The sequence below is a fragment of the Peromyscus eremicus genome, chromosome 15 (genome assembly GCF_949786415.1).
Source record: "Peromyscus eremicus chromosome 15, PerEre_H2_v1, whole genome shotgun sequence".
Lineage (NCBI taxonomy): Eukaryota > Metazoa > Chordata > Mammalia > Rodentia > Cricetidae > Peromyscus > Peromyscus eremicus.
Window position 1 is genome coordinate 3,231,468 of NC_081431.1, and position 24,935 is coordinate 3,256,402.

Genomic DNA, 24,935 nt, shown 5'->3' on the forward strand with positions numbered 1-24,935 from the left:
GACCCCGCTGCTCGGGAGTCCCTTCATAATGGATAAAATATACATATCTGAATTAAAAATGTGCACTGAAGGCAAGCACATCATGTGCAGATATATGAACGACACTGAGGTTGAAGGACAAGAGGAGAGGGAGGATGAGGGGAAGTTCAGGGACACCATTTGAGAAGGAACCACACACACGGTAAGTCGGTCACAATACCGCCTCTGCAGGCCCCTCCTTGAGCCGCAGCCAGGAACCCTGCCCTGGGTTTCACAGGTGATCGACCTCGGGCAAGGCAAGCTCTCTAGGCCTTGGTTTCCCCATCTTAACAATAAACCTAATGCTGTCTACATCACAGCAGTGCTACCCAGATCAAGTGGGAGCAGAGATGCGGGTGTGGGGGCTTCTGTGCAGCCCTGTGAATGCTGAGGCTGCACTGGAAAACTAGTGCTTCAGGCAAGGAAGAAAAATATTGTTCAGGAGATTCCCACTGTCGATTCACGGTGTGTGGAATCTTCTGGAAATATATCCCTCCAAATAAATCTGCAGTGATTCAGAAAGCCCTGGGCTTCCTCGAGAACCAGGCCCATCACTGCAGAAGTGAAACAGGGCTGATAAAGTCTATTTGAGGGAGGGGATGAATCCTACAGAATCTGTGGACCCTCTATTCTATAAAAACAACCACTGATTAAGTGTCCGATGGGCAGCTGACCATGAGAAGTTGTCCCCAAGGAACCGGTGGTTTGTCACAACCCAGATGCATAAACAGAGAGTTACAATACAACAAGAGGCAACATGTTGGGGGGGGGGGGGGAAGACATCGGAAGGGCTGAGCTGACGGGCCGTCAAGCTCTCCCTTCAAAGATGAGCCACAAGGCCAATGCTCACACGCAGCATTTTTGATACACAGAGTTGTGTGTGAATGGCCACATGTTAAAGGCAGGAAGCTCAGGAGCTCACTGTGAGGAGAATCCAGAGTGGCTGAGGCACGAGGGTGGATTTCTACTGTTTTTCAGGCACCAGGGAGGACAATCCTGAGAGGAAGCTGGATTCAGGGAGCATGTGGAACTTGATGAGGCCGTAGCATACAGGTGACGAGTTTCAGTACAGGACACTAACTGAAGATCTGTGAGGCTCACTGGGCAGGAGTGTGGAAGAAGTCCAGAAAGTCCACATCTCAGGCTGAGGAGGGAACTCCACGGCCACATACAGGACGGTTAGCATGGGAACGGGTCTGCCGTGAATTCCTTCAGAACCCCAAGGAAGAGAAGACACAGGCTTAGATTCATGATCCTTCCTGAGATCTCAATGGACTCTGAAAGGATCTGCTTAGGAAGACCATGTGGCACACATACCCATAAGCAACAGGAAGCACCTGAGTCATATGAAGAACTGCCTTGACCCCAGAGTACTCCCCACTCTAGTAAACCGGCTTAATTCATCATTTAAAGACACACATAGCGCCAAGCGGTGGTGGCACACGCCTTTAATCCCAGCACTCGGGAGGCAGAACCAGGCAGATCTCTATGAGTTCAAGGCCAGCCTGGTCTACAGAGCAAGATCCAGGACAGGCACCAAAACTACACAGAGAAACCCTGTCTGAAATAAAAAAAATAAATAAAAATAAAAATAAAAGACATGCAAAGACAAAGAGAAAAACTCTCCACTTCCATCACACCACCTCACATGTCCTCCTCTGTGAGTGGAAAGGAAACATTGGCTCTCTTGTCCTTATTCTAGATACACCACCCTTGACCTGTGTGTTCCTATCTTTCCACTTCTCCATAGCTGCTTCAAAAGGCTCCTCAGCATAAAGATGCCCTCAGTGTTTTTGGCTCCAGCATGAGAAGAAACTCATCCACATGCTCAAAGAAACAGAGAATGCTGGGCATTAACGAGGTTGGGCAGAGCTCCGTCTAAGAAGGCAGCCTGGTCTGGGGCCTCAGACATCCTGAGCTACAGGGGCTTCATTCCTGTTACATCCTGCTCCATAAACTGGGCAGGTGCTACTTTTAGGGTTTTCCATGATGCACTTGCTCTTTAACGGAAGAAATAAAGGCAGAGGAAGCAATTAGAGTATTAACTCATAGACACTGCAGAGCTGGGCACCACAGTGAGATGCCCTCTCAAATCAAACCTCACATGCAGGAGCAGCTGGGCAACAACCTTGGTTTCTGCCCAGTTTGCTGAGTTCTTCAGCTGCATTCTTAGAACACCATTTTGAAAACATCAGGTATATTTTTAAATTTTAGGATGGTTTAGAGTTGAGGTACACTAGTCAGAGAACGATGTCTCCTTGGTAAAATCAGCCACAGACCATTTTCCAGTGTCCACAGTGAAGACACTAACTGTCACGGGGGGGGGGACGGACACTTGTGTGAGGGCAAACTGGCATTGTATATAACAAACATTTACCAGGCACTTACATATTTACATATTTTAGCATGGTGGCATGTGTGTATTTGGCTGTGTGAGTGTGAGTGTGTGTGTGTGTGTATGCGCACATGCGCGTGCATACCCATGGAGGCCACAGCACAGCCTGAGATATCGTTCCTAAAGGGCCATCCATTTTGGGTTTTTATTGTTGTTTGTTTTGTTTGTTTGAGACAGGAGCTTTCACTGGCCTGAAGCTCATTGATTCAGCCAACCTGGCTGGCCAGCAAACCCCAGGGATCTACTTGCCTGTCTCTGCTCCTCAGGATGGGATTATAAGCATGCAATACTCCAGGCTCCTGTGAAGGAGTTTCTAAGACTGTCCTCAGGTCCTTGTGCTTCCCTAGCGCCGTCTCCCTGGTCCAGGGCTGGGCAGGTGGTAAAGACACACATACAGAGAAACAGGACCCAGCCTGCAAAGACCATTGATCCACTGGAGAAGGTGAGGTGGACAGAAAACAGCACATCCTGGTGTCACTCATACTCAGGGTCTGTGGAGCATGTCACCAGCCTGGGGTGGATAGGAAGCGACAAAACCTTTGGAAGGTGTGTGAGAAATGTGTCTCCTACACAGAGATGTAAAGGATGAAAGAAAGTCCCTGTGGAGAGATGAAACCAGACTGGGGAGGCCATGTTCCCAGGCCCAGGGAGCAGCCTGAGGAAAGTGAGGTGCCGACCGACACTGAGTGTGGGGCGGGAGGCAGATGAGCGCGCAAGGCTGACTTCAGCCTGGAGTCACCACGTAAAACTTAAATTTGCCTAAAGTACAAGATGTTAAAAGATCGGTAAGTGTGTGATTAAATTGAACTTGTCTTTTAAAGCACCACAAATGCACACAAACATGTTTCAAGGCCAATGACGTCCTGGTTGCCAGAGGATTGGGGAGGATTAATAGAACCAAACAGCCGGCCGGCTGCAGCAGAGGTTGGCCGGAGGACGTGGGTCAGTCTGACTCCAGATTTCTTTCTTTCCACTACATCATCCTGTCTCCATCAGAAAAAGAAGAAAGAAGGGGAAGCAGGGAATGCTACAGGAAATCCCTGAGTCTGCTGTCAGCTGAATATTTACGGCTTTTTTGCCAAATTCAAATACAGATTCGATCACTGGCCTTTGTGTTCTCCCCTTCATTCAAATACAACAAGCATGTCCAGAGAAGGGCAGAGACTCATCCCCCAAGTCTGACGGACCCTGTGACCCCGTGTGCAGAGGTGCCCGCAGCACAAACCACCTTCAGGGTCAGGAGGCACGAAGGCCTCTAGTACAAGCCACTTCCCAAGCTCACCTCCAGCAGGCCATGAGGTGGCCATCTCTACGCTCTCAAATGCCAACAGAAAACGGCACGTCTACCAGGCACAGCCCCACTGTCCATGTGCAGAAAATGAGGAATCATTCCAAAGATTCTCTAGGGGTCCTTGAAGCTCCTCCCACTCTATCCAGAGTTCTTCCTCACTTTCCTTAATAAATTGGTTTACCCTACTCAAAAAAATAAAAAATAAAAAATAAATCATGTAACAAGCAAAGTGAGCTTGTGGGGCGAGGGAGGCGGCTTAGAGGGTAAAGTACTACAGGGTAAATGGTTGAGAACCTGAAAGTTTGCAGTCCCAGCACTAGGGAGGCAGAGCCAGGACCCCCTGGGCTGACTGGCCAACCAGCTTGACAAATCAGTGAGCTCCAGGCCCACTGACCTCTGGCCTCCACACACATGCATATGCATGTGCATATATACATATACATGTGTACACACACACACACACACACACACACACACACACACTGCCCTCCAAACCCAGATACTTGTAGCTGAAGTTCCATTTACCAGGATGATGCTCTCCCAAGCTTCCTGCAGAGAGAACCCAGGACTATTAGCACTCATCCTCAGTCTCCACAACCAAAGGAAGCCAATGCCCAAAATCAGACAGAGCAGGGAATATCCGTTTCCTTAGAGACTATGAAGCAATGTAGCTTCTTTCAAGAAAAGAGTCCACATTTTGACTCCTACAGATCCTGGTGGCCTCCACTGTGGCACAGGCTGGGACCAGAGAACAAAGACCCTGGCTGGCTTCTGCCTGAACCTAGAACCTCCCGCTTCCTGTCACAGAAGCTGCAACATCGAAGAACAAGCCTGACATGTGTGTTCAGTGACAAAATAGCATCCGGTTCTCAGGGCATCTGTGCAGCCAGCTGTGTGGAATTGTGTTGTGTGACAAGACTTTTCCTGGAGAGACATAACACACACATCTTCTCACCCAGATAGGGATCTCATGACGGACCAAAGTCTGACTTGGAGAACCAATGGGTTTTATTGGGGTCACTTACAGGAGCAGAAATGACTCAAAGAATTGCACTACCAAGGTGCATCCCAGCATGGGTGACAGCTCACAAAGCTGGGAACCTGGCACACACCGCACAGCCTGCAGCCAGCTCAGCAGTTGTGTCCTTTCCAAGTGACTGGTCTGATCCTCTTGCAGGCAGCTCGGCTGGTTTGAGCCTTTGCAGCTCAGCCTCCTTCCATCTGGGGCGCAGTCTCGGCTCTTGTTGCTTACTCTGGCAGGGAGGGACCTAGTGAATCTGGTCAGTTTCAGGGACTTCCTGAAGCTACTATTGAGATGTTCATCTTCCCACTTAAGGAGCTGCCTGCAGGACGGAATGTTTTCATCTTGCAGGAAACTGTTACATAACAAACTGGCTCCCAACATCTTCGGGAGAGCCCTACTGATGAACAGCTGGAAGAAGCTCCTTCACATGCCTACACAAGGCATTGTTTTTCAGCTGTCTCAACTCCTGTGTACTTCACAAGAATTAAATGCCTTTCATTAAAAATTAATTTAAAATGTTAAGCTTAAGTTAAGCATCTGCTAGCACTGAACAGCAGGGATGGTGGGGGGAACAGTGCCAGCCTGTGTCACTAAGGGGCAGGATGAGCTGAGCTGATCCTGGTGTTGAGCAGTATCTATCCAGTTTTAACTGTTCACACCCTGTCTCCTAACTGACACTAGCTGCCTCTCACACTAACACCAGCATCAGTATTCAAAGAACCAATGGGCAGATCGCTAGAGTAAATTTGGGCAAACCATTTGTTTTTACAGACACACCAAAATGATGGATAATGATGGAAACATTTCATAAACATACTAATCTGTCTTGGGAAGCAGACATGTAACAGGAACCCAGGCTAAGACAGTCTGAAGGAGGGAAGCCTAAGTCCCCGGGCCTTATTCAGAACCAGACCTGCCCTGTGGAAGGCACCCGCTCTTGTGGGGCTGCCGACACAGAGAGACTGTACCTTAGTCCTCTACCCCATGCTTCAGAGAAGTGAAAAGAAAGCCAGTCACCTGAGTCTGATGCTGGGAGAGGCTGGAGCTCCAGTCTGTGCCATATGCAGGCAGGGAGCCAAAACTAATACCATTCCCATGGCTCGGGCCAAAGCCTTCGGAAAAGAGTCGGTCAGGACCAGATGAAGCATCTTCCTGTAATAAACTCAGAGCCACTGCCTCTGCTGTCACATCATGAGGGAGCCAAGGGACTGCCATCCAAAAGCAGCATTGTGGACAAGTTCAAAGAGGATGAAATTAAACGGCATGAGAGGAGCAGGGTATTTCCAAAGCGGTGACAAGGAGTTAGTGTAAGGAAACAAAACATTATTATGGTTTTGGCTTTGAGACAGGGTCTCACTAGCCTTGAACTCATGGAGATCCACCTGCCTCCCAAGTGCTGGGATTAAAGGTGTGTACCAGCAAGACATTGTTTTTCAAAAAAGAGGAAGACTTGAAAGTGAAATTGAATTCTAGGAAGGAAAGGCATAGACATTTTAAAAAGAAAACATAAATAACTCAATGAACAGAGTAAGCAAGAGGAACAAACGTCAAGTAAAAGTAAATACTCAGTTAAGCAATGATATGGGTCTAAAGGCATATTTAAGCATGTAAAGAGTAGAGAGTCCATTATCCTCAGATTCCACTATGAGGTACTTCCTTGGGATGGAAGCAGCTGGTAAGTGAGTCTTGGGCTGCAAAGGACTATGCTGAGCCAATGAACTGGTAAGACACATATTAACAAATCAAGTGAGGCATTAACTACAAAGAAAAAACAGCCAACAAGGCAGTTAAGAACAAAGGAAATTAGAGATAGGAGGGTTTCAGAACTGAGGTATTCTAAGGTCCTTGTTTTCTTCTGGAGAAAGTTTTTTTTTTAAATTTTTATTTTGCAATACAATTCAGTTCTAGATATCAGCCACAGATTCCCTTGTTCTCCCCCCTCCCGCCCCCCTTACCTTCCCCCCAGCCCGCCCCCCATTCCCATCTCCTCCAGGGCAAAGCCTTCCCCACAGACTGAGATCAACCTGGTAGACTCAGTCCAGGTAGGTCCAGTCCCTTCCTCCCAGGCCGAGCCAAGGGACCCTACATAGGCCCCAGGTTTCAAACAGCCGACTCATGCAGTGAGCACAGGACCCGGTGCCACTGCCTGGATGCCTCCCAAACAGATCAGGCCAATCAACTGTCTCACCCACTCAGAGGGCCTGATCCAGTTGGTGACCCCTCAGCCATTGGTTCATATTTCATGTGTTTCCGTTTGTTTGGCTATTTGTCTCTGTGCTTTATCCGACCTTGGTCTCAACAATTCTCGCTCATATAAACCCTCCTCATTCTCGCTAATTGGACTCCCAGAGATCCACCTGGGGCCTAGTCATGGATCTCTGCATCCAGATCCCTCAGTAGTTGGATGAGGTTTCTAGCACGACAATTAGGGTGTTTGGCCATCCCATCACCAGAGTAGGTCAGTTCGGACTGTCTCTCGACCATTGCCAGCAGTCTGTGTGGGGGTATCTTTGTGGATTTCTGTGGGCCTCTCTAGCACTTTGTTTCTTCCTATTCTCATGTGGTCTTCATTTACCATGGTCTCCTATTCCTTGTTCTCCCTCTCTGTTGTTGATCCAGCTGGGATCTCCCACTCACCCAAGCTCTCTTTCCCTTGACCCTCGCCCTTCACTACCCCCACTCATGTCCAGGCTGTTCATGTAGATCTCATTCCATTTCTCTGTCATTGGGCAATCCCTGTGTCTTTCTTGGGGTCCTGTTTTCCAGGTAGCCTGCCTGGTGATGTGAGTAGCAGTCCAGTCATCCTTGTTCCACATCTAGTATCCTGATATGAGTGAGTACATACCATGTTTGTCTTTCTGAGTCTGGGATACCTCACTCAGGATGATTTTTTCTAGATCCATCCATTTGTCTGCAAACCTCATGATGTCATTGTTTTTCTCTGCTGAGTAGTATTCCATTGTGTACATGTACCACATTTTGTTTATCCATTTTTCAGTTGAAGGGCATCTAGGTTGTTTCCATGTTCTGGCTATTACAAACAATGCTGATATGAACATAGCTGAACAAGTGCTCTTGTGGTGTGATTGAGCATTCCTTGGGTATATGCCCAAGAGTGGTATAGCTGGATCTTGGGGGAGATGGATTCCCAATTTTCTAAGAAATCGCCATATTGATTTCCAAAGTGGTTGTACAAGCTTGCATTCCCACCAGCAGTGGAAGAGAGTTCCCCTAGCTCCACATCCTCTCCAGCATAAGGTGTCTTCAGTGTTTTTGATCTTAGCCATTCTGACAGGTGTAAGGTGGTGATTAGTGTTTTACATTTTATTTATTATTATTCTGTAGGGGACATATTTGTGTGGGCATTGAGGTGTCATGGCATACTACACATGGAGGTCAAAGGACAACTTTACAGAATCTGTTCTCTCCTTCCACCCTTGGGTTCTAGGACTTGAACTCAGGTCATCGGGCTTTTGCAGCAAGCACCTCTGCCCTCTGAGCCATCTTGCAGTCCCTTAAAACGATTAACTTCAAGATGAGCATGCATGGTAAAAATATACAGATATAACCTAAAGAACAGAGAAAAATAACAGCGTGTCTTTAAATCAATAGAAAGAAATGAAGCTGATCAAAGTTGGGGGGAGGAGGAGGAGGTAGAAGGAGAAAAGGAAAGCAGTAAGCAGAAAACACAAAAAATCAGATCCCGAGAAGTCTGAATATGTCTGAAAGAACAAAGGCATAAAAGATGACACTCTTCACAAAGAGGTAGATATTATCACAGAGGAGCCAAATCTACCACTTACTAAGTACAAGGCACCTCGCCACTCTGGGCCCAGCTTTATCAGCCTCATAGGAAGCTGGGAGGACTGCTTAGGATAACACATGTATAGTTAATACCTTGCTTGCAGAGTATTACAGTGCTGAACTACACATTGTGTAAGACTTAGAGGTTTTTGTGGCAGAGGTATTTTGTTAAAAGTAAGAGTCAGGAATATAGAAACCGAGAGATAGAAGACTTACAAAACAAATAGAAAAAATATCCCAGGAAGATGCTAACTCAGAAGAATCAGGCACAATACTAAGGACAATAATACTTTAGGCGGAAACTTTATACATATAAAAGATGACTACCTAGAAGGCTCCATGCTTCCACAAGAGAGAAGCAACCAACAGTCCTCCCCAGCTATAACAGTCTATGAACCACAACAAGAACCAGCATGGCCATGATAACTCTAAAGGTGTGGTAGTGGCACACAAGCTTTGGTGGTAACCAACAGTTCTCTAATCATACATAAAGCCATCTCAACAAGAGGGAAATCACGCCTGGTACTGGAAAGATAGTCAACTACCCAGACCTGGTAAAGTCATGGATCTTGGAGGAGAACCTACAACCACCATTCTACTAAATCAGATCATCTCTAACTACATGCTAAATATGTGCTTATACCCACAGATAAGTGTAATCCTCACCCTCATCAAGGGAACTTTTCTTTGCAATGGATGGAGACCATTACAGAAAATGGCGACCAATCAAAATGCAGAGTTGTAGAACCCAGTCCCAACTGATTCATCTACAACACAACTCCCTCAGAGGTTGTTGCTGAAGACAGGAAGGAAGACTGTAAGAGCCAGAGAAAGGGGGAGTTTGCTGTGAGATTATGTCTTCTAGGAATGTCAGAAGCTACATGCTTACAATCTAACCAACATGGCTGCCTAAACAATAGCTGAACAAGGATGACACCAGTTGACAAGGTAAATGGACAGGGGAAAGCTCGTGAAGTCTCAATCCTACACAAAGAGCTGCATGCAACTAAAGAATTTTGAGACCAGGAGAAATGGTCTTCCCCAGGGATGAGCACACCAATTGGTTACCCAGTACCAAACAGTTAGCTCTGAAAATACATACATACAATAATGACATTATACATACTGAGCAGGTTGTATTTATGTATTTAGGAATCTATACATATATGCATGTAACAACAAGTGACTGAAAAGGAAGCCATGAATTTGAAAGAGAGCAAGGTGGGGTCTATAGAAGGGTTTGGAGGGAGGAAAGGGAAGAGGAAAATGGTGTGATTATATTATAGTTCTCAAAAATAAAAGAAATACTTAAAAATAAAAAAGACTAACTGATAGATCAAACAATCTACCAGGCAAAGATGAATCACCTAACAGCAAAATGGGCAAGAACGTGAGGAAGAAACACACAGAAGCAGAGTCTGAAAGGCAAATAGTTACGAAGAAGTAGACCTCGGTTTCATCTAAACCAACTGGAACCAAAATGAAATACCGTTGTCCACCAGATTGAGAAAACTTTAGGATTCTAACCCTGCCAAGTGGTCACAGCAACATGGAAGGCAGATGGTCTTCACACATTTCTGGTAAGAGAGTAAACAACATGCCCCTTTCCCAGAGCTAAAAACGGGCTGGGGAGACATCTCCATAGGGAAAGTGCTTGCCACAAAAGCATGAGGACCAGAGTCTGGATCCTCAAAACCCACTTAGAAGCTGGATGTAGGAGCTTATGTCTGTAATCCCAGCATGCTGTGGGTGTAACGAGAGGCTGAGATAGGGGAACCCCAGAAGCTCTCAGGCCAGCTAGCCTGGTTTATACTTTGGTAAACAAGGCAGGAAGTCAGGACCAATACCCAAGGTTGTACCATGACCTCCACACATGCACAGTGGTACTCATACAACCATACCTATACATGAACACATGAACACACATCGTACACACACACACACACATTTTTTAAAGACAGATTAAAAACAGAACTCAATTAGATAATGGATAAAAAAAACATGAACCAACCTTTTAAAACAGAGGCTATGCATTTGGAAAATAAGATCATTTTTTAAAGTGTTCAACATTTTTCACCACTGGTGTTGGAGCTCACCAAGGTTTCCTAGTGACTTTACCCAGCAGGACTGCATAAGAGGATGATTGGACCACAGGCGTGGGTACCAGGTGTTTTTAAGGGTCTACACTTGACTGTAACTAGCAAGGAGGAGATCTTTTGCCCCTCCCCTTGGCATTGTTATAAATAGACCTTTGGAATAAAGTTCGGGTCAGTGGCTAAGGATCCAGGCCCACCTGAGTCTATCCTGTGGTTCTCTCTGTTTCTCTGCCCTCTATTTCTATCTAAGTCTCTTATCCCTCATTCCTCAAGAGTCCCTGGGGTAAATAAATGTGGGAGCTGGTCTCCCACACACTAGTAAAATGTACATTAATACCACGATCAACATCACTACATACTTAGTAAAGTGGCTTTAATCTAAGAATGGTAACACCAGCCTCATATGTCACAGGTGGAATATAAGATGAAAATATAAGAAATACAAGAAAAAATATAAGATGAAATGGATAATTGAATGTAGCTGACAGCTTTCTTATGAATGTAAATCTACCTTTGCATGTATGCATAAACACACAAAACCCAGCACACACATTCATGGGAGTTTATCCCAGAGAAATGAAAACATACATTCACACAAAACCCAAGCCATATATAGAAAGAAAGAAGGAAAGAGGGAGGGAAGGAGAGAGAGGGGGGAGAGAGAGGGGGAGGGAGAGGGGGAAAGAGAGAGAGAGAGAGAGAGAGAGAGAGAGAGAGAGAGAGAGAGAGAGAGGTTTTCATGTTGTGCTTCTGTGAGTGGATGGTTACACAAATTGGCACAGCCGCACAGTGGAAGAGGGTGAAGCCACTGGCACAGGCAGAATGGTGAGAGGTGCTAATGAAGGCCTGTGTCCCTGTAACACTGCAGAGCCATGGGGTGAAGAATAAATTAATGTTTCCAGGGGAGAGGGACAGGGCTGTAACTATAATCAGGTTATTTAAAGGCTCCATGGTGGGAAAAGAACTGATTTATCTCTTGTGGTGGGTCACATAAATCGATAAATGAAATAAGGCTGAACAATTAGGTATGGTGTATCTAATAAAGTGGGATGGTGTATGTGTGTGTGTGTGTGTGTGTGTGTGTGTGTGAGTGTGTTTATGATATAGTAATGGAATAAGTGTTGAATATGTGCAAGACGCGTGTTCAGTTCCCAAAGTGAAACACTGAAAGAGAAAAAAGAAGAGGGGAGGGGAGAGAGACAGACAGACAGACAGACAGACAGATAGACACAGAAAGAGAGAGAGAGAGAGAGAGAGAGAGAGAGAGAGAGAGAGATATCAAGAAGAGACTAAGAAGGGAGAGAGGAAGAATAGAAGAGACAGGAAAAGAAAAAAATTGCACATACAAGCTACACATACAGAAAAATGAGTACACATAGACACCAGTTAAATCTGAATACGATTTTTCATTTAACCAGCAATGGGTCAGTTTCCTGTTTGTGACTTCATGTTGAGTCCAGTGGCATGAGGCAGTTTTAAGGCTTTTAAGATGAGCCAGGGGACAGGTACAAGATACTTGTAGCTTTTGCAACTTCTTGCTAACAGTGAGTATTTCTAGTTTTTTAAAGCTTTAAAAAAATCAATATTGGTTGTAAATTTTACTATATAACATATCATACATTATTTGTTCAAGTACATAAAAATCACATATTAACTATTGCAGCTTTTCATTAACAACTGCATGAGTTATATAAACATGAGAAGTGTCTCTAGGAAGGAGACCACAGCTTCAGGCTATGACCTATGGGAACAAGTCCCAAAGGGACCTCTACTTTACTTGTTTTTCAATCTGGCTTTAATTGAAATGAGAAACTATCAACATTTACAATCTCTAGATAGTATTTCTAACCGGATGTTAGCTGTTCTCTGCTACTTTGCAAGTTTGAAAAGTTTCTAAATCAAAATAAAAAAATATACCATGAAGTGTTACCTGTGACCACCAAAAATTGACAATAACCTAAATGTCTATTAGTGGAGAGGAGAGAAATGGGTCTAGATTCAGTTGTACCATGGAAAACAATGCAACCATTAAAGAGAATGAAGGAGACACATACTCTTTGGAAGATATACCTAATGCTTAGTAATGTTAAGTGAGGAAAATAAGATAAATGTTAAGTGAGGGGAAAAAATTAAAAATGGACCATGTTTTTGTTTAAAAACCTTGATATAAATATATGTATATTATTCATATCATATAATTATTATTATATATGTGTATATAATATATATTATATATTTCACACACATATATGTAAATGGACAATTCTCTCCCACCCACCAGTTCCTGAATAAACACTCAGAGGCTTAATATTAATTATAAATGCTCATTCAGTAGCTCAGGCTTATTACTAACTAGCTCTTACAACTTAAATTAACCCATAATTCTTATCTATGTTTAGCCATGTGGCTTGGTACCTTTTCACAGTACAGCATTCTCATCTTACTCCCTCTGTGTCTGGCTGGTAACCCTCTGACTCCACCCTCCTTCTTCCCATCATTCTGAGTTTGGCTTTCCCATCTAACTTCCTGCCCATTTACTGACCAATCAGCATTTTATTAAACCAATTCGAGTGACAAATCTTTATAGTGTACAAGAGAATTATTCCACATCACATATATCATGACATCAAACTAGAGAGCATCTGCACTCAGTAAAAGTGAAGGATGGGGAGGCTTATTTGCACATGGTACATCTGCTAAGGGGTTCATGCTCAAAATATCTACAGTACATAAAGAACTACTGATGTGCAGCAATTTCCTCCTAGATAAAAAATCCCACCTTGACAGGAAGCTCATGGAGACTCTGGATGTTCTACAGGGAGGTGAAACATTTGATCCTGCAGGGAAGGCTCATCAAGACTCAGCAAGTAAACATGCGAAAACTTCAGGAAGTCCCTGAAAGTGACCAGATTCACTAGGCTCAACCTCAAGTTGGGCTTTGGTGGTATCATTACTTTGGTCTGTTGCTGGTTTCTATCACCTCTGGGGTGAACAGATATTTGTTCATGTTCCCCCAAGAACAGTGTCACATAGGCCTGCACAGCATGAAAACTGCTCAAGTGGAACATGAGCAAAGGGACAGACTGCTGTGGCTATCGCTCTGTATGCTGTGAATGTGTTGCTCTGATTGGTTGATAAATAAAATGCTGATTGGCCAGTAGCCAACATCTCTCAAAAGAAAGCATCCTAATATATGGCACAAGTATAAGGAAATATGCTCAAAATAACTAACAATTTTAAACCAAAGGGGGCTGGAGAGGTGGCTCAACAGTTAAGATCACTTACTACTCTACAGAAGACTCAAGTTTGGTTCCCACTACCTACATCAGGTGACTCACAACTACTGATCACTCCAGCTGCAGAGGATCTGATACCCTCTTGTAGACTCCGTGGACACCTGCACTCATGTGCACAGACACACATATAGACACAATTTTAAAGATAAATAAAATAAATATTTTTTATTTAATTTTATTTTATGTACACTGATATGAGGGTTTCAGACCCCCTGGAACTGGAATTATAGACAGTTGTGAGCTGCCATGTGGGTGCTGGGAATTGAATCCAGGTCCCTCAGAGAGCAGCCAGTGCTCTTAACCACTGAGCCATCTCTCTAGCCCCAAAATATTAAAAAATAAAAATGGAAATAAAATATAATCAGAGAGACCCTCACACCTGTTAGAATAACTTTTTAAGGTGAAAGAGAAGAAGTGTTGGTGAGAATGAAGTGGAAAGTGAACCCCTCAGTGTTAGTGAGTTGCAGGTTTGTACACCCACTGTGAAAAACAACTCAGTGGTCCTCATAAAAACTAAAAATAGAACAACCATGTGGCAGGGTATGGAGTCAAGCAAATGGATCAATAGGTCAGAGGTCAGAGGTCACCTGCCTTCCCATGCTCCCGGCAGCATCTGTCATAATAGCCCAGATCAGAAACAACCTAAGTGTCCAGCAATAGATGAAGGAATAAAGAAGGCATCAGGTGTAGCTAAACACACATGCACACACACACACACACACACACATGCATACACACACACACACACACACACACACACACACACAAAATATGAAATTCTATACAGACTTTAAAAAGAAGGAAATTGGGCCAGTAAGGTGTCTCACTGAGCAAGGTGCTTGCTACCTGAGTGCAATCCCTGGAATGTACATGGTTAAAAGCAAGGACTGAATCCTTTGAGCTGTCCTCTGACCTCCATGTGCACACTGCAGCTCACATGCCACACTACACACACACACACACACACACACACATACACACACACACTAAGTATAGTGGGAATTTGTTCCACCAATTAGCTTTGAGGTATGAGCCTTAGGGTGTGGTTTCTGATCCATGTATGTGATTGCTTAAAAGGGAGGTGGATCGCAGCCTCCTCTTCTTCTTCTTCTTCTTCTTCTTCTTCTTCTTCTTCTTCTTCTTCTTCTTCTTGGGGTGGATTCAGATGACTGGATCCAACCAGCTAGCTCAGTTGGTATACCATGAGACTCTTAATCTCAGGGTCGTGGGTTCATGCCCCATGTTGGGCGCCACTTCTTACAAGAGACGCACGTGGGTCTGTTTAAGGGAACAACAAGGATTTATTAAAGTAATAAATGGAAAGATACACTCATGAACACAGAACCAGATACAGAGCTGCTGTCTGTTCTGCCCAGGAGCAAATGGATCCAGTCACCTGAATGCACCCAAGAAGAAGAAGAGGCCGTGACCCCCACCCCCTCCTTTTAAACGATCAAGTACGTGGATCAGAGACCACACTCTAAAGCTTATACCTCAAAGCTAAAGGTATGAATGTGGTGGAACGAAGCCCACTGCACTAGAGAAAATATATGTTAAAATAATGAGAGAAATGTATGAGTTCTGTCATTTTTAACATAATGGTTGATCCTGGAGAACATTAATTAAATGAAATGAGCCAGACATGCAAAGACAGATATAGCATGATCTTACTTAAACATAAATTTCATTTTAAATAAAGTATTAAACTCACAGGATAGTGGAGGAGGACTTGGGGGCAGGATGTGGGTTAAAGGATACCAAGCTTCAGCTAGAAGGCAGGATGGGGGGGGGAGCCTCTCCAGCCATTTAGTTCTTATTCTAAAACCTCATAAAGAACATGTTTTATCCCGGAAGACTGAGAAAGTTTCCAAAACAGGGTACAGAAAACCAAAAGTCATGATCTAAAGAAGATGTGTCACTCAGTGTAAGGACACACAGGCGTTCACATACAGGACCACATGGCTCTCCTAGAATGCCATGAACTCACTCCCTACTTGAAGAGAACTAAGAGGGACACCCTCTCTGGAGAAACGACCTGCAGCCATACCACTAAGCTGCCAGACAGACCTTACGTACTGCTTCAAGGGCAGATTCCGTCACCTACAGGAAACCTGGTGCACTTCTGAATGGCAGCTGCCAGCTGTACTGCCTGAACACACTCGGGGTGCAGCTGGAGGACTATGAGCCATGGTGGGGGTGCACTCACGTCTCCCTCACCTTGACCACAGGTGTCTGCCCCAGCCATCACTATTGCTGACCTCAGGTTGCATATTGACCTGGTCTGCACAAGGAAGGTGTCAGAGAGGGAACAATGGGTGGAAGTGGGATCCTACGTACATATTCCCTTTGGAGAATCCACAGAAAGAAAGGCCAGGGAAGAGTGGGCCCAGGCAGATACACTGCAGCAAGGTCACCCCCATGTGAAGACAATGCAGTGAGCCCAGCTGAACAGGGCCAGGGTTCTCCTCTACAAACTGCACATTCCTCTTAGGAAGCTGCAGCTGATGAGAGGACATGGGACTCAGAGAGATCCCCCTCACACTCCTGTTCATGGATGCTCTGTTCAGCTACAGGGAGAAGGGTTAGCTGACAGCCTCCAGCTATTAGTTCAAAATAGACAGGAGTGTTTCTGGTGAACAGGGCCAGTGATTGAACAAGAAAGTGTCCCTTTGGGAAACATTCCTGCCCAACATGCCCCCATGGAACCCCTCAGATTGGCACTCTGATCCTACTTGGAGGACCCTCTCTGAGCTGAGCCTCCCCTGCCCAACACCATTTCCCCTTAACATTACTCAGTTTCTGCAGTCAGGGACTCCTGCTTGTGATAAAGGACCCCAGCACAGTTTGTACACTAACATAAAATCATTTTAAGAGCAGAAGGTAAATGTAGTCTCCTGCCCCCAAGAAGAGGGAACTCACAGGCCCCTACCAGCTAAATCCAGAGCATTTACCTAGTTACCCTGGGCTGTGGCTTGAATGTAAAATGTCCCCCACAGGCTCATGTGTTCAAACACTTGATCCTTGGCTGGTGGCACAGTTTGAGGAGGGTGTGGAGTCTTTAGGAGGTGAGTGTAATGGGAGGAGGCAGGCTGCTGAAAGGCAGTCCTTAGGAAGTTATACACCGGGCTCCAGTTCCAATCCAGGCTCTCTGTCTGGTTCCTGGTCTGAGAAATAGGAGCAAGCTGACCTGTGCTCCCACTGCCAGAGGCACAGGCTGCCCCAGCCACTGTTCATTCCCTACCATGGACTCTGCACCCTGAACCCTGGGTCAAAATAAATCCCTCTTCCCTTCAGCTGTCAAGAATTCTGTCACAAGGTGAAAGAAGTCATCAGCACACTCTGGTACAAAGTGTAGCCCAGGCCTGGGAAGAGATCATATCCAGAAGAAATGGCCCCAAGTGGGAAACAAGTTGGGTTAAAATCGGACAGACCTTGGGTGTATTGTTTTTGTGCATGTGTGTACATGCAAGTATTTATGCACACATGCAGATGCCTACATAGGCCAGGAAAGGGTGTCAGATCCCCTGGAGCTGGAGTAACAGGCAGTGGTGAGCTTCCTAATGTGGGTGCTAGGAACCAAACTCAGGGCCTCAGTAAGAACATCAGATCCTCTTAACAGCTGACCCATCTTTCTAGGCTCCTACCCTGGTTTTGTTTTGAAGTCAGAGTCTCTCACTGGCCTGGACCTCACTTGGTAGGTGTGGTGGTTTGAATAGGAATTGCCCCCATAGACTCATGTGTTGGAATGCTTGGTCACAGGGAATGGCACTATTAGAGCTATGGCCTTGTTGGAGGAATTGTGTCACTGTGGGGGCAGGCATTAAGGTCTCAAGTCTGACCAGTGTGTCTGTTTTCTTCTACCTGTGACTCAAGATGTAGAACTCTCAGCTCCTTCTCCAGCACCATGTCTGCCTGCACACTGCCATGCTTCCTATCATGATGATAACAGACTAAACCTCTGAACTGTAAGCCAGCCCCAATGAAATGTTTTCCTTTATAAGAGTTGCTGTGGTCATGGTGTCTCTTCACAGCAATAGAAACCCTAAGACAATAGGTGAGGCTGGCTCATCAGCAAGTCCCAGGAATCTATCTATCTCTACTCCCCAGCTCTGGGATCACAAGCATGCACCTGGCTTTTCAGATAAGCCTCACGCTTAAACTACAGTCCACCCTTTTCCCCTTACCTCAGAAAAGTCAGCACACTTCCCCTTGCCCCAGATTCCTGCTCTGTAAACCCACCCAAGGCGTTTAGCGCACTGAAAGTGGTGAGGCACACAGAGCCTGGCCCCTGGTGGATCTCCTGTTTTAGAGTCTGTGCAAGGGGAATGAGAATAAAGACAACAGTGAGAACGGAGGCTGGGTGAGCTCAGAGACAAGAACAACATACACAGCTCATTGAAATACAGGCTGCCATTGCGCCCGCTATACTGTGTCTGCTCCCACAGAGGCAAGAGGGAGTTCCCTGGGCTCCTTTTCCTCTTTTACCAATGACATCTGACTGAGAAAACTACAGGCTGAGGAGAACACCATCCTCGGCGTCCTGCTACAAGCATCACAGGCTCTTCTGACTTCCAGCCTTGCATGGGAAGTGTGGAAGTCCTTACTGGGTCCTCAGAGCACAGCAAAACTGCATGTCTGTGAAGTTGGGAGCCCCTCTTACCTCACCAGGGAAGTGAAGACCCAGGTGACTGCATGAGTCGCCATCTGCCAGGGAAGAGAGCCTGAGCAGACTCTGCTGCTGGAGGGAATAAAGCTGGCAGCCCACCCAGACTGCCACAGGAGAACTGCTATTGCTAGGTGGACTCATCAGAATTAAACATTCCAGCAGGACCCAGTCACAGACCTTTACATTTGAGTGTTTCCTCCATGAGGAAGATTTGAGGAAAATCCCTCTACCTGTCTGGCAAGAGGGGACAGACAGGGGCCATCTTGCTCTGACTGTTCTCAACAAGGCCTGAGCTCCAGGGAAACCACTTCACTAGGCTGGGCCTTGCTGGTCCTGGAAGGAAAAACCCAACAGCACCACTCTCTCCTCATCCTAAGCCTCCTAAGAGAGAAGGAGAGGCTGTAACACAGCCATTGCAGGGCACAGTCCATGGTCCAGGCTCACTAAACGACCAAAGTCGGGAAATGCAGGACACTTCCCCATTCCCGCTGTAGGCTGCCTCACTAAGGCTGATAGACCTTTACCTTTCCTTGAGTTCCTTATTCCTAGTCAGCCATGGCTGCTTTCAACCAAAAGCCAGAAAGAAAAAAAATATATGATAAAATAAAGAAGGAAAAGGCCCATTTTGAAGAGGCAGAGCAAACATCCGACCCAGCTATCACACTGGGAGTTTAAAGTAATCATGATTAAAACACTAAGGGCTGGTGGATAACACAGACAGCATGCATGAGCAGATGGGCAATGTGAACTCAGAGAGGGCCAGTCTAGAAAGGGCCAAATGGAAAGACTATCACAAAAACACAATAACCAAAATGAAAACCAAATTGACGAGATCGTTAGGAGTCAAGATTCAAAAGAGGCAAACCCAAATTTCTGAGCTTCAGTACAAACCACTAGAAATACTAGAAGCTGGAAAGCAAAGGAGGGAGAAAGACTGAAAAAACAAAGTAGAATATATGGTGATATTTTATTTGTATTAAAATGTTATTTGTATGTTAATAAATAAAGTTGCCCGGGGGTCAGAGCTATTAGCAAGCCATAGGAAAGCAGGGCAGTGGTGGCATATGCTAGTAATCCCAGCACTTGGTAGGCAGAGCTGGGTAAGTCTCTGTGTGTTTAGGGATACAGCCATTATTGGATACACATGCCTTTAATCTCAATACCAAGCAAGGAAAACCTGGAGGCCTATACAGACAGGCCTTGACAAGGCAGTCATGTGGTTGGGTTTACAACCAATGAGAAGGCAGAACAGGAACTCTATATAAAGACATTAACACAGGGGTAGTGAGTTTGGAGAGGTAGGACCACTGCAGGAGGAAGGGTAAGGTTTTAGCTCTTAGCTCTGACCTCTTGGCTTTCTTCTTTGCATTGGTTCTGTGTTTCTTATTTAATAAGAAGGTTGGTTACATCTACAAGAATATCCAAAAACCAGGACAAGTACTGAAGGTGTAAACACAGAAGTGCCAGGAATACTAAGCACTGAGGCTTCACCAGACTGGAGTCAGCCACAGATCTCAGCAACCAGGAGCGGGATGCTGCCACAAAACAAGACAAACCCAGGCATGCCACATTAAACCACACAAATATCAAAAGCAACAACAACCATGACAGGAGCCATAGATAAACTATTGCCCAACTGTCCTAGCATCTTTTCCAATGTGATGAAATGCTCTGACCAAAGCAACTTGAGGAGAAAAGGCTATTCTGGTTCCCAGCTCAAATGCACCGTCTACAGTGCCAGCGAAGTTAAGACAGCGAGAGCTCAAAGCCGCTCATCACACAGCTCCTATAATCACGAAGCAGAGAGGGCTTGGGTGCCCGCTGCTGCCCAGTTCCCATTTACACAGCCAGAATCCCAGCCAGGGAATGATGCCCTCCACAGTGGACAGGTTCCCACATCAATTAACACAATCTAGATAATCCCCCACAGACCTCCCTGGGGAAGTTAGAGTCTATCAAGCTGACAATCAACACTAACCTTCAGAGACAAAAAGATAAGGATCACCCCAACATCTCAAAAACAAAGTGTGCAGACAGAAAATGCACACCAACCTACATATCTGCACCCCATGAAATCACCCCCCAACGTGAAGGGGAAACGGAGATTTTCTCAGACAAAGAAAGATCAAGTGAGCGTGCTGCTAGTAGATGGGTCTCACAAAACATACCAGAGGAGGGGGAGTTCACTACAAAGAAGGAAAATGGTGCAGGTCCTACTCTGACATACTCAAAGACAGGAAGACTCTCCGAGAGAAAGCAAAGGTAAGCGAGTTCCATTTTGTCATTATTAGGTACCTAGCATAGAAGTTTAACCAAAATAATAGCAGCATGGGTAGGCAAGACTGTTCAGAGGGTAAAGGCACTGGCCACTGATGACCTGAGTGTGATCCCTAGGATCCACGTGGCAGAGGGAGAGAATTGACTCCCATGAGTTGTCCTCTGACTGCCATACATCCAGACATACATGCATACATACATGTAGTAGAAATAACAGTGACAATGTGCATGTAGACGTACATTTATAAAGGACATGAAGGAAGCAATGGCCCATGGACTGGAACACGGGGCTATGTTGTTATTAGAACGTATTTCCCCTGTCCATGAAGCAGTACAGTGTGTGAACATGTGAACAGACTTGAGGGCAACCACTAAAGAAAGAATTAAAAGAAGCATACTGAGGCCTGCGGAGATAGCTCCCCCAACACTGAGGGCCTGCGTGCGGATCCCCAGCCCCTGCACAAAAAGCTGCGTGCTTTGTGCCATGCCTGTGATCTCAGCGCTGTGGAGGCAGAGAGAGTGAGTTCCTGGAGCTCACTGCCAGCCAGCCTCGATGAGTCAGTGAGCTCCCAATTCAGGGAGAGACCCTGCCTCAAAAACACCACACACAGTGATCGAGGACAACACCTGACTTTGACTTCTAACTTACACATACACACACATGAACATGCCTCCCTAGATATGTACACACCCACACCTACATGGACACATACATACACCACACTCATACACAAAGCACATTTTATCTAATCCAAAATGGAAATATAAAAACGTTCAATTAAAAACAAGATAAGGGCCGGGCGTTGGTGACACACGCCTTTAATCCCAGCACTCAGGAGGCAGAGGCAGGCGGCTCTCTGTGAGTTCGAGGCCAGCCTGGCTACAGAGTGAGATCCAGGACAGGCACAAAGCTACACAAAGAGAAACCTTGTCTCCAAAAAAAAAAAGAAGAAGAAGAAGAAGAAAAAGAGTGGACCACACCACAGGGGCGAAAACCAAGGGCAGTGAACAGAGAAGAAGTACCAACATGACAGCCAGCAGCCTGAGCTTCATAATCACGTTAAGCATAGCTTGCCAGACTGGTTTAAAAAAAAAAAAAAATCCAGCCGCACTCTATCTGCAGCCCCGTATTAAATATGAGATGGAGACGAGATGGGGAAGGGTGTGCCGTGTTAGCACTAATCAAATGAAAGCAAGGTAACGACATTTGTTTCCAACAGACCAGACTCGGAGAAAACAACTGTATCAAGGATAAAGGCAGCTTTAGAGTCAGGGGCCAGCTCTCCGAGGATACCTAACAATGCTGCCCAGCCACACAGCATCTCAGTCTGTGAGAAGAACTATGAGGAGGGCTGGGGAGATGGCCCAGTGGGTAAGACACTTGCTTTGCAAGCCTGAGGACCCCAGTTCAAATCTACAGCACCCATATAAAAAGCCAGGTGTGGCCACGCACGCACCGACCTGTAGCCCCAGCACTGCCTGGGGCAGAGGCAGGAGGGCTTCTGGGACATGCTGGTCACCAGCCCAGCTCCAGGTTCAGTGAGAGACCCTGTCTCAAAGGAACAAGGCAGAGAGTGATAAGGCAGGACACCCGATGTCCTCCCCTGACCTCTGAGTGTGCATGGGTGCGTGCACCCACACAGACACACACAAATAAATAAATGAAGACGTATTTTAACTGAGTATATAAAAATTTAACTAAGACTATAATTTATCAAAAGTTATGTTTCGATAGAGGGAAAGACCAAAATCAGTAATCTAAACATCTACTTTAAGATACTAGACAAAGAAGAGAAAATTAAATCAAAAGTAAGAAAGCTAAGATAAATAGCTAAATCTAGGCAGAAACCAATAAAATGGAAGACAGAAAGTCAACAGAGAAATCAGCAAAAACCAAAAACTAGTACTCTGAAAAGGTCCATAAAATCAGCAAGCCACTATTGGAAGCTTGCCCTGGGATGAGTCCCAGATTCTTGCCTCATTTTGGAATCAAGGGGCCAGACAGGTAGACAAAACACTAGGTCATTTCCTTCTTCCCTTCATTAAATTAATTTCTATAAATTAAATAACACTGCTGAACAGCTATTAAGTGCTACCTGTGGTTCTAAGCCTAGGATTATCCCTGAACAACAAACACAACAAAAAAGTTGTTGGCAAAAGCTACAAGAGCTCCTGGGGCTTACCCAACATGCACTGCACATGTGCAGGACACCCATTAGAGCTTAGCATGCTGGGAACTTCTCCCTTAAGAAAACTAGAAGCCAGAAGTTAGGCCAGAAGGGCCATACCTTTACCAATGCTCAAAAGCTGACTGGCTATGTCAGAGCAAATTGAGAGCTTGTGCTGACACATTTGGCTAACAGAGGTTTGCTGAGTGAGGCGTGATGTGTCCTGAGAAGGTCCCACCCTCACCTCACAGAGAATCTGAAGACCAGGCCTGACTGAAGGTGGTGTATGGAGATGAGGGTGCATTAACCCTGACAGGTACTTCTCACTTCTCGTGGCTTCCAGCCCTTCACACATCCCAGCAAACGGGAGAATGCCACCACTTCAGATTGTCCTTACTTCAGAGGTTATCGAATCAACAACTTTAAGAACATTTACTAACCTGAGAAGGATTCATGGATATATAAAGTAAAGAAAGGAAGACATGGCCATTCTCAGGTACATCTCAACCCCGTAAATGTTAAATGTGGAGTTCTTCCTCTTTAAGGAAGTAGGGTGTGTCCAAAGGAAAGCATCAAATGTGCACCAAATAATGCTACACGGCCAGAGATCGCAGATTTTCATTCTCCTCCCTTTGATTCCTATATCATGTTTTCCTTGAATAGTATATATTGCTAAAATAGCAAAATCGTCTATGACTTGTTTTTTTAAAGGCCTCCTTTACAAATAAAAGGCAATTCCAGCTCTTTACTGTGTCCTAAGAAAAGTAACTGAACCTGTAATCACATGCAAGTCTGAATCCAAGGCTGTCTCCAGCCTGCCTTCATACACGGCAAAGTGTGATGACCAAAGCAGGCTAGATAGCACAGTTTATAGAGTCCAGACAAACCAAATCCCAGCCAAAAAGCTGGGCGGGGCTCCCCAGGGGTCCCCTTTCACACTGGCATACCAGCCCACATGCCCCCACGAAGCGACACCAGCATACCAGCCCACACACTCCCAGGAAGTGAGGCTGGTGGGCTATGCCAACCTTACCTCTGCCAGGCGCGAGTGCTTGTGGACATTCTCTCCCTTCTGTACACTAGGGGCCAGCTGCTGCAGGACGCCCCTGCTGCTTGTCAGAGCTCTGGTCAGCCGAGCAAACTTCCCCCAACCTGAAGCAGGCAGAAGAGCACAGAGACAAAGTCAGCCATACACCAAAAAACATGGGCATTCTCACCCAGCGATACCACAGGACAATGCCTAGTGTCCTCTGGAGCTCCCATGAGTCCATCAATTCACCCTGAAGTTTTGAGGTTGGGGCAGGAACTTGTTTTCCCAACATACTTGAGCTCCATTCTGATCACAGCCTTGACACAGCAGGGCAGGTGTCAGGAACTTTACACACATAAGGAGGAGGCCCAGTGCACCGACATTGGAGGAAGTGTCTGGAGTCCAGACTTCTCTGTTCAAGGCTCTTTCACTGACTCACATCAGGTGATGGAGATGGTTCTCTGCCTTGGGTGACTTGCCTCAGGCTAGTCTCAACTCCTCCATCCTCTGAGCTTGCAGCAACTGAGCTGCAAAGTGGAGTTTGTAAATGATGCCACTAGCCAGGTTTGCATTGTCTTCTCCAAGACCAAGAATTGAATGATCGACTTCTGGGTGTGTGAAGAAAGGCACTGGCTGATTTGATCAGTGTGGGGAGGGGGAAGGTCATAGACAGCAGGTGTTTTCAGAGAATCTAAGAAGTCTACATGATCCTTGCTGCCCTAAAGTCCCCTAGATACAATATTCCAACACTCAACAGACAACATCTGAATCAAGGTTTTGACCAGACCGCTGACCCATGAGACCTCTGAAAGCTTGTCAGGCCTCAAGACCAGGCTCTCCATACACATGTACATGGGCTCGCAGCAAATA

The 24,935-nt window shown here is 45.7% G+C and overlaps 1 protein-coding gene across 1 annotated transcript in view; it reads right to left on the reverse strand.

Annotated features, from left to right (window-relative positions):
- The window catches only part of LOC131925665 (potassium voltage-gated channel subfamily H member 1-like), a 57,344-nt gene that overhangs the window by 13,875 nt on the left and 18,534 nt on the right, over positions 1–24,935 (reverse strand). Inside the window, exon 4 of the mRNA XM_059281028.1 lies at positions 24,069–24,187. Coding sequence (XP_059137011.1) covers positions 24,069–24,187 — 119 coding nt within the window. The remainder of the gene's footprint in view (positions 1–24,068; positions 24,188–24,935) is intronic.